Genomic DNA, 9,353 nt, shown 5'->3' on the forward strand with positions numbered 1-9,353 from the left:
TCCTTGATACACTCGATTTGTGCGATGTTGATATTACCGAGAGACCATGAAGGCAGCCGCATGACGTTTGTCGTGTCGTCACGTGTTTCCACAGAGACCAGGAAGTGCCGTGAGAAATGATTTGCTCCGGATCACTGTGACATTACAGGAAACAGGTCGATGTGATGGTTCGGGCAGTGGCGAGGGAAACATGGAGGCTTGTTTTCTAGGCGGGCTCCTTCTCTTCGCTCTGACCACTTCGACATCAGGAGGCGGTGAGCGCTTTGTTTTGGTTCTCCTGCGAAGGAAGCAGCTATTAGCATTGTTGGCTAACTGTCCCCCGCTTGGTGCTGCATGACCGACGCTACAGACACACTGTTTACACTCGTGTGCACACGAACATGTGTGTGTCAGCTCCATGTCCACTGTTCAGTGTGAAGGTGTCTTCATGGACGTGTCAGTGTTTCTGGGTCAAACACCTTGTTGGTTATTTAAAGTTCAAACTTGACTGTACTCATTACTGGCATCGTACAAGGTCCTGTCAACAATTAATAAACAACAACAACAAAACATTTAACCATTTAGTATTAAATTAGCATTTCTATGGTCTTTTCTGTCGGTCATAGATTTATTATTTAATTAATATATAATAATTATATTATTATCAATTGCTCCATTACACTATCTGCGATTAGCCTTTGCAGCTTTAGCTCAATTTAGCTAAACTGATAAGATCTAAACTAGGTAAACTCCTTCCTGTTTACTGCCACAGCTGCTGAAGTTGAATGTAAAGGAAGGAAAGTAAAGGAAACATGAGGGGAAACAACTGTTATTTATAAATCTATTAAATGATAAGTCAGTTGACAGAATATATTGAGGATCATATTATTGTATGATTATTTTTTTGAAAAATATTTCTGTTTATGGCTTCTCACACCTGAGGATCTGATGCTTGTCGTTGTCACACATGGGATTAACTGAATATTATTGGGTGTCTAGTTCCGTCAGCCATTCAAAACAAGACATTGACATTGTCATCTGGCTCTTTGGAAAATTATAACTATCATAATAACTAATTTGTTGTCATTTGATAGGCAAAAAAAATTCAAAATACACACCAGCATATGAATTGTTAAACAACTTGAAAGTGTTTTCAAGTTGTTAAGTTAAAGAGTAACTCTAGATGCACTGCACTGTTAAAGAGACATACGTTAACTTGAATGCCCACAGTAGAATAACGTTTCTGTGCATGGAATTCAAAGTTACAGGAGTTCATTGTTTTATGATTGTATTAATATCTTTTCTTCGGTGAAAACCTTGTGCCCGACAGATGGACAGGTGACCTTCGTGTCGGAGCTCTCATCCAAACCAGCTCAGAAGTTGTCCAAGTACGGTTGGTATGGCAACGTGAGGCTGCAGAGGTTTCACATCCCGGAGGAGACCGCCGTCGCTCGCTGGCTGTTCTCCATCACCAAGCTCCAGAACTTCCACTGTGGACAGAAAAACGTCACCGTGTAAGAGGAAGGCTCTTTCCTCCACTGTTTGATTTCCTGTTGTTTAGCGACTTCTGCTGTGAGTGAAACAGCAGAAGTTTATTTTTTTTTTTTTTTTTTCTCTGTTTAGTGAAATCAGACTTCCTTCTCTCTCTCTCTCTTCACATCAGCGTTTCTCTGCTCAAACAGATGTCTGTTGAATTCGACTCTCTCTCTCTCTCTCTCTTTTGCAGCCATATTCGATGGGGTGCCCCTCCAGTTATAAACCTGATAGGCTCGGTGTTTCCCAATGACACACTATGGAGTCCTTGCCTGTCTCTGACCCTACCAGTAGCATTACACAGCTCCATAACCTTTAACCACTCCGACCCTGCTCCCGGTAATTGGTACGTTGCTGCCCACTTGCCTCAGGATGACGGGCGCATCGAGCAGAAGGTTTGTATCGAGCCCTGAACACTTGACCCTTGATATTTTCTGATATTTTTGTTGCTGTTCTACGTCTAAAGGATTTCTTAGAGTGATTTTTTTATTACGTAAAACTGATGTTTTTTTTACATTTAAAGGCCAGGATAAGGTGTCAGTATTCCAGTAAGGCTTCACTTGCAAACCCCAACCTGTTCTACTGGATCAGAGGGTTAGGAGGAATGTTTCTTTTGCAGAGCAGCTAAACCACATTCTTCTGTCTTCTTTCTTCTTGGCTCTGTTTATGCAGCAGGATCACATTTATTGTTGTGTTGTCGTATTTAACAATGGCAGACAAAGGAAGAAAAGAAAATGCCTATCTTGAATTTTACCTTCGTCTATATTTTTTTGTTGTGCGGATTAGTGGCATCATTTTTTTTCCATCTGACTCATGACTCTTATCTGTTTTTAACTTAAAACATTTTCTCTCTCTCTCTTTGTCTGTCAGGGTCTTCTGTCCTGCGCTTATTTCTTCCAGCCTCAGTTATCAATCAGGAGAGCGGTGGACACACCTGTTTTACAGCAGGGCACATTCCTCCAGCAGACCACTGCACCTGACAGACCGGCTCGCCTTAAGTAAGCAGTGCACACCTTCCATTCCCGTGTTTCCTCTATTGATACGGATGTATTTTTCCCCCCCATTAGTTTATACTGTACAGAGTAATGCTTTTGTGTGTGTGTGTGTGTCTTAGGTTCTATGTTCCAGAGTTTGCCTCTTCTCTCTCCGTCTCTGTGGCGGACTGTTCTTCAGGGGAGGGAGCAGACACTGGGAACTGTTCACTGGTCGTCAGACTGGGCTCCTCCTCTCTGCAGCAGGGCCCAGTATCAATGAACTGCTCAGGGACTGGCTGCTCTGCTGTGCTGCCTAACCCGCCTTGGGACACCTGGCTACGAGTTGTCGTTGACAGCAGCCAAGACAACCGCACTGTGACCTTTAGTATCATCGCAAACTACACAGGTGGCTACAGATGCATGTCTCAAAATTAAGTTTCACATATATTATATATCGGTTCTAATCTACAACTTGTGCATCTTTTTGCTCCGTTCTCATTTGTTTCTTCCTCAGTGGGTTGTAAGCCAAAAAGTGTCGGCCTTAAAGCAGACGATGACCTTAAGAAGCTCCGTGGAAACAGTAACTCAACATCAGCAGGCAACAGCTCACTGGCTCCAGCCACGGTCGCCTTAATCAATGACTCAGCATCACCGCTTACGTTGGAGCCTGCGTGTGTGTGGAGCATCCCCGTGCTCTACGAGGAGGTGGACGTTCTGTCGCTGCGGTACACCCCCGTCAGCGGACCCAACGTCAGCGTCACAAACACACACCCCACGCTGCTCACCTACCCCCTGCACACGCTAGCCACTGGTGGAACACTCAACGTGCAGCTCACACTCAACTCTGTGAGTATCGCTGAATTACAACCTTCACAAACACACCATTCTTTGAAGTGTGTGTTTAATACGTTTGTGTGTGTGTGTGTTTGTGCGTGCACGCAGACTGCTGTAATGCTGGGGAACAGTAGCAGTGTGGTGGCCTGTCTGTCTCAATGGGCTCCAGTTCTCGATTTTAACCAGTCTCAACCCTGCAGCACAGGTAACACTCAATTACATCTTAAAGCTGGAAATAAAAATGGATGTAGGATAAATATTAAATCAAAAACTTAAATTCTGAGACCTTTTTCCTCATGCCTGTTTATATGTGTGTGCAGGTTTGTTTGGAGGTTATGGCCTTCAGGTGAATGCCACCGTGACTAAAGCTGTGGTCAGGCTGCCGTTCCCTGAGTCAGCAACATGGTACCTCACCCTGCAGCTCACATGCAATAGGTAATAACACACTCATTCATTTGTTCTTTTGACAAATAAGTTACTTAATATTTTAGAATACTTTCTGTAGCTCTGATACCATGACCTCCATCGGAGTCAACAACATTCTCCACATGCAGCAGATGTTATTTAAATTCTAGCAGTTCTCACTCTTAAACAGTGAATGCATGTGTAATGGCTTGTTCATGTGTATTTTTTTGGATATTCCTTTAGCCTGGTCCATGTTAGATTTTTTTTTTGCACATAATATTAGCAGTTTAATGTCATGCTACAGTTTTTGATTCACACATTTTTCATATTTACAAATCTACATTTAAAGCGCTAATCTGTATGTCGATATCTTTGGGCTGCAATAGATCTCTATTCACACCATATGCAATCTCATTTCTAATATATAATTCTGCTGAGATTTGCATTTTGTGATTGTTGTTGCGTCAACTGAGAAAAGAGCTTTAGATTCATTAGGAAGCTGCAGGGGGTCAATGGAAGTCAAAACCAGGTACATTGCCAGATGTACAAAGTAGCAGCAAAGAAAACTTGCTGTGAAAAACCCTGTCGCCTGACAACACGCCTCATCAATAATGGATCAGGCACTATCATATTTTTTGTTGTGTTTATATTGAAAACAATGGTGTGGGAGATTTTAATCAAGATAATCATGATTACATTTTCCCAAATCATGCAGCCCAAATACATCTTTATCTATTTACTTCTTTAACTGTACATTTGAGTTGGTCTGTGTCAAAAGTGTCTGGCGCTGTTAGATAAGATACTGCTGTCTTGTCTGTTTTTAAAATGACTGTGTCTTTTGTTTCTTGCAGCTCTGATTGCGGTAACACATCAGTGGTGCATGTGATCCCAGAGGTGTTTGTCAGTGCCTGTGTCGAGGATTGTGGGACATACGGTGAATGTAGACTACTGAGATCCTACAGCTACCTGTACGGTGCCTGTGTCTGCAAGGCTGGTGCGTCACAAACACACACACACACACACACACACACACACACTTACTTTATCTCATCTAAATTAATATCAATCAATGCAGTCTCTCTGTTATATTACCAAAATGATAGTCCTTACCGTATCCTCATTGGTAATACATTGAATATTTTGTCATGCCATCCATTTGGAAATGTGGGTTAACTTTGTGTGTGTGTGTGTGTGTGCAGGCTGGAACGGTTGGGGCTGCACTGATGATTCAACAGCTCAGTCGTACGGGCGCCAGCTGACCGCTACTCTGCTTCTGGCTCTCAGTAACGTGATCTTCCTGCCTGTTACTGTGGTGGCCATCAAACGCTACTACTTCACAGAGGCGTCCGTCTACCTCTTCACCATGTTCTTCTCCACGGTAACACCCACTCGCACACACGTGACCAGCATGGTTTATGAGAAATGTTTGTATTTTTGGGGGGGTCCTCACAATGTGGTGCAAGAGGGAAGTTTCAGGACATCAAAGCCAGGATTATGCACTGAACTCTGCATAATCTCCTGACATTGTCCGAAAGGGGTTAAATATGAAAAGGTAAATGTCTGAGTAGAAGGCCGACCTCCCGGACCCCAACATTTCTACTGGGGTCACACCACAGCGATTCGAACCAATCCACGTCCGTCAAGGGAATAACTGCTTTGTGTCTTTAGAGTAATAAAAGTGAGAAATGGCAGCAGTTATATCATCACCTACACCTCAGAATTTCTGTATTGAAAGGAGGAAAGATTTGACACTAAAGGTTTTTATCAACATAAAAAATGTTTTCACTTATCTCCTCAAGTTTACGTTGACGTTAACAACCATGATGAACTAAAAGTCCTGAAAACAGAAGTTTGGCGCATCTATCCGTGTGATTTTGAGACGGAGGTGATGTCATTACAGATATGACATAACATTTTTGTGTTAGATCATCGCTTACTAGTCACTGTTTACTCTGTTTTCCTTTTAATAACTGTTGGGTTGTTGTTGTTTTGATTTAAAAAATATCTTAATTAATAACATAGATGAATCCAGACTAGATCACACAGAAACATCATAGCATTTTCATCATCCAGGATTAATCTATACATCCGTGTGCATCATACAGTTATTATAGTATTATGGAGACATCGTATTTATGGAGACATCGAGCTGTGTGTTGTCTTGGAGCTTTGACAGTGATTACTCTTCTTCTCTTCGTCTGTGTAGTTCTACCATGCGTGTGACCAGCCGGGTATTGCTGTAATGTGTATAATGGACTACGATACCCTGCAATACTGTGACTTCCTGGGCTCTGTCTGTTCCATCTGGGTCACCATCCTGTGCATGGCTCGCATCAGAGACGTGTTCAAATATGTAAGACACGGATCACTGTTGCTATTCTTTCCATATTTCTGTCTTCAAAGAGTTTATATGAAACTTAAAGGGCTAAAATTACGTGTGTGTGTGTGTGTGTGTGTGTGTGTGTGTGTGTGTGTGTGTGTGTGTGTGTGTGTGTGTGTGTGTGTGTGTGTAGACTCTGTTTTTGCTCGGGACTCTGCTGATTGCTATGTCAATGCAACTGGACCGCAAAGGCCTGTGGAACCTGCTGGGCCCCGTCCTCTGTGCACTGGTGATCATGGTCACTGCATGGGTAAGACTCTATTAGAAGGATTCTGTAAAACACCACTTGACAATCTGTTGCCAAAGATAACATGTAGCTACACACACAGAATAGAAGCAAAAGAAAGGTAACTTTGCCACTTCGCTAAATCGGTTTCTTTTTTGTCGACAGGTGTCCCGGGGGGTGCGGCGGCGACATTGCTACCCGCCTTCTTGGCAGCGCTGGGTCTTCTACCTGATCCCGGGGGTGACCTGTGCCCTCGTCGGGATATGCTTGTATGTTTTCGGTGCAACAGAGGCGAACTACTACTACACACACTCACTGTGGCACATCCTGATGGCCAGCTGCGTGATGTTCCTGCTGCCGCCGAAGGAGAAGGACAGGGAGACGTTGGGCTGGAGCAGAGGCTGGAGCTGGAACTGGAGCTGGATCTGGACCTGGAGCTGGAGACCCCGGGTTTGTGGGTACACTCTCTGCGAGAACGGCAAGGAGGAGCTCTACACTGTCACATAGAGGGATCAGAGAGGCTGTAAGGAAGCAAAGTGACTTGGTGTTGATTGGTAAACATCTCTATAAGCTCCACAATGTCTTTAAGTCTCTGACTCTTCAAAGTTAGACCTATATTCTCTTACATCAGCTGATTTCATATTCACCTTCTCCTCTAGTGAGAAACTGTTCTCATGGATCTTAAACCACTAGTGTTCAGACACCGTAGATACGCAAACACCCCTGAAACCTGCTGAAACCTCTAAGGTGGTCCTCTGCACCAGCTTATGTATAAATCAAACCCTTCAGGTAGCAGACCACCTGACCTTTGACCTCATGACCAGGAGTTTGTACATGGTCTATATGTACATATTTTATTAGACTAGAGTATGAATGTGTGAAATATTTATAAGTAATAGCACTTTGTGGAGCTCTTCTGAATCTTTCCTATTCAGTCTGTCCCTGACTTTGCGGATAAAAAATATGGTGTATTTATAGTTGATGTGAACACTCCTCCAGTGTTTTCATTTGTCCCACAGACCAGGGTGGAAAAGTGATTGATAAAACTGGCTCCACTCTAAGTTTAGCTCCAAGCGTTTTCCAGAGCTCTCAAACCGTATCACATGGTCTTCGTTCACCTGTTCACACCTGACATTGCCATCCATCCGGAATACCTCTCCTGTGACCACTTGTGATCAGATCTCACTTTTCAGCTGTTCGCGCGTCGGCACATCAGAGAGAGAGAGAGCATTTTGATCATTATGCTGTGATCAGTGTTGATATTGGTCACCACAAATCAAAAGAGGAAAAACACATTTGATAAACTCTGAAACTGTGGGTCGGGACATCAGCCGAGTACAGTCCTTCATATGGGACCCAGAACACATTTGCATTCACACATTGAAAAGAGTGTTACCAAGTGCGTCCCACCCAGACCACCATGCGGTCGGAGTGATGGGATCTCAGGACGCTTTGAGGATCATTCAGACCTGATCTAAAAGATGTCCCCTTGTGATCGTATCACTCTGGGCATATATTATACCAGGTCCTGACAGGGTCTAGTTAACTGCAGGACACTGAATAAGAATAATAAAGAATAGTATTTAAGAAGAGTAAACAAACATTTACTTCACAGGAACCATTTAAAACCAGTGAAACCGCTTGTTTGCCAAAGTCTGATGAACCCTGTCTCAGATGCCTTCCCATCACGCCGACATCAGCCTCTCAACTCTCCTCCACAGATCAGCAGATTCAGTGATTCAGATACCGAATGCCTCCTCATCCCAATCCATGTCTTCAAACACCAAATGTCTTGACGTTGTGTTCATGTGCAGACGCATACGCTGCCTGATTGGAAACCTACTGTCGTCCTGCGTGTTTATCCTCCCTCTTAAAAGCCTCACCTCATTTTACCAGCAGCCATTCTGAAGCACTTTTATGATTATAAAGCTGATTCCCCTACATATTGGTCATAGCCCATACAGTATGTGTATGAATGGGCACCTAATGAATGTATATTGAGATTGCTGTGTCCAGTGCCTCCTCTATGTACTGTGTGAATCGGTTTTGTCTTCTGCGTACTTTCTTTTCCTAAGGCACCGTCTGTGTCTGGTCTATTTGCACTGTTTGATTTTTTCCAACCTGCATTGCCTTCCTTTCTTTGTTTTTCTCCTGTGTGTGGGTGTAACTAATTTATTTTTTGTCACATTCAAGTATGCTGTTATGATCAACAAACTACGACAACAATCTACCGTGCTCATTGCATTTAAGGATGAAGACATTTAATGTTTGATGTAAAACGTGGTTTTAATTTCCTACTCTCCAATCTGTTCAAAACCCAAACACTTGCCTATCAAAAATAAATATTTTGTATAAAAAGAAATACTCTTACATTGCTTTTTATTCTGTGTAAAAAATGTTTATCCTCAGACTAACACTCTCTTGCACTAAGAGAGGATTGGGGGATCGAGGGAAGCAGATTATCATAATCCTCAGAAATGTTGAAAGTGCCTGTGTTGAAATACACATTACTGTGTGTGTTTGTGTGTTTGTGTGTGTGTGTGTGTTACCATTTATATCTTACTTCCATTAGTAAATTTGATGGCCCTACAGAGCTGAAACAGATCGGCACTAAAGACCACGTCCTCGTAAAGTGTTTTTATGTGGCTGACATGTGAGTCAACTAAAAGGCGTGTAAAGTATTTATAATCTTATTTCTGTCTGTAATGGTCCACCATCAGTTTACTGTTGCACTCGAGACGAGTTAAAAAGGAACAGTCAAAGCAATGGAGGCAGAGAGATGCTGATTAAAAGTCCCTAGTAGGAGTCAAGCTTCAGAAACACTGGGTCCTACACGACCCATGACGCAACTCATTTGCATTCGTCAGTCAAACGTATTTATATATCAATCCAAACTCTATAATGCAACATAGGACTAGCCGACTGTTTACACAGGCTGAGCTGTGTCCTGGTGTCAAACTGGTGTTGCTTCAACCTGAGATGTCACCTATGTCTTAAGTCCTGCATAAGAGATGTGGATCTT

At 42.9% G+C, this 9,353-nt stretch overlaps 1 protein-coding gene across 1 annotated transcript; it reads left to right on the top strand.

Moving 5' to 3' along the window:
• Positions 1-68: 68 nt before the first annotated feature.
• Positions 69-8,693, top strand: pgap6 (post-glycosylphosphatidylinositol attachment to proteins 6). The gene is made up of 13 exons (XM_053438582.1): positions 69-254; positions 1,310-1,493; positions 1,706-1,907; positions 2,383-2,510; positions 2,627-2,892; positions 3,001-3,332; positions 3,429-3,525; positions 3,641-3,755; positions 4,577-4,719; positions 4,925-5,103; positions 5,932-6,078; positions 6,239-6,355; positions 6,497-8,693. Exons 1-13 carry the CDS (start codon positions 191-193, stop codon positions 6,836-6,838), a joined length of 2,316 nt encoding a protein of 771 aa, XP_053294557.1. The 5' UTR covers positions 69-190; the 3' UTR covers positions 6,839-8,693.
• Positions 8,694-9,353: the final 660 nt, after the last annotated feature.

This window comes from Pleuronectes platessa, chromosome 13, assembly GCF_947347685.1.
Source record: "Pleuronectes platessa chromosome 13, fPlePla1.1, whole genome shotgun sequence".
Lineage (NCBI taxonomy): Eukaryota > Metazoa > Chordata > Actinopteri > Pleuronectiformes > Pleuronectidae > Pleuronectes > Pleuronectes platessa.

What these genes read in the sequence shown, in the direction of transcription:
- pgap6 (XM_053438582.1), top strand. Translation starts at nt 191, where the DNA reads ATGGAGGCTTGTTTTCTAGGCGGGCTCCTTCTCTTCGCTCTGACCACT. An exon ending in TCACCATGTTCTTCTCCACG is followed by an intron (nt 5,104 to 5,931) that starts GTAACACCCACT and finishes TCGTCTGTGTAG; the next exon opens with TTCTACCATGCGTGTGACCA. An exon ending in TGATCATGGTCACTGCATGG is followed by an intron (nt 6,356 to 6,496) that starts GTAAGACTCTAT and finishes TTTTGTCGACAG; the next exon opens with GTGTCCCGGGGGGTGCGGCG.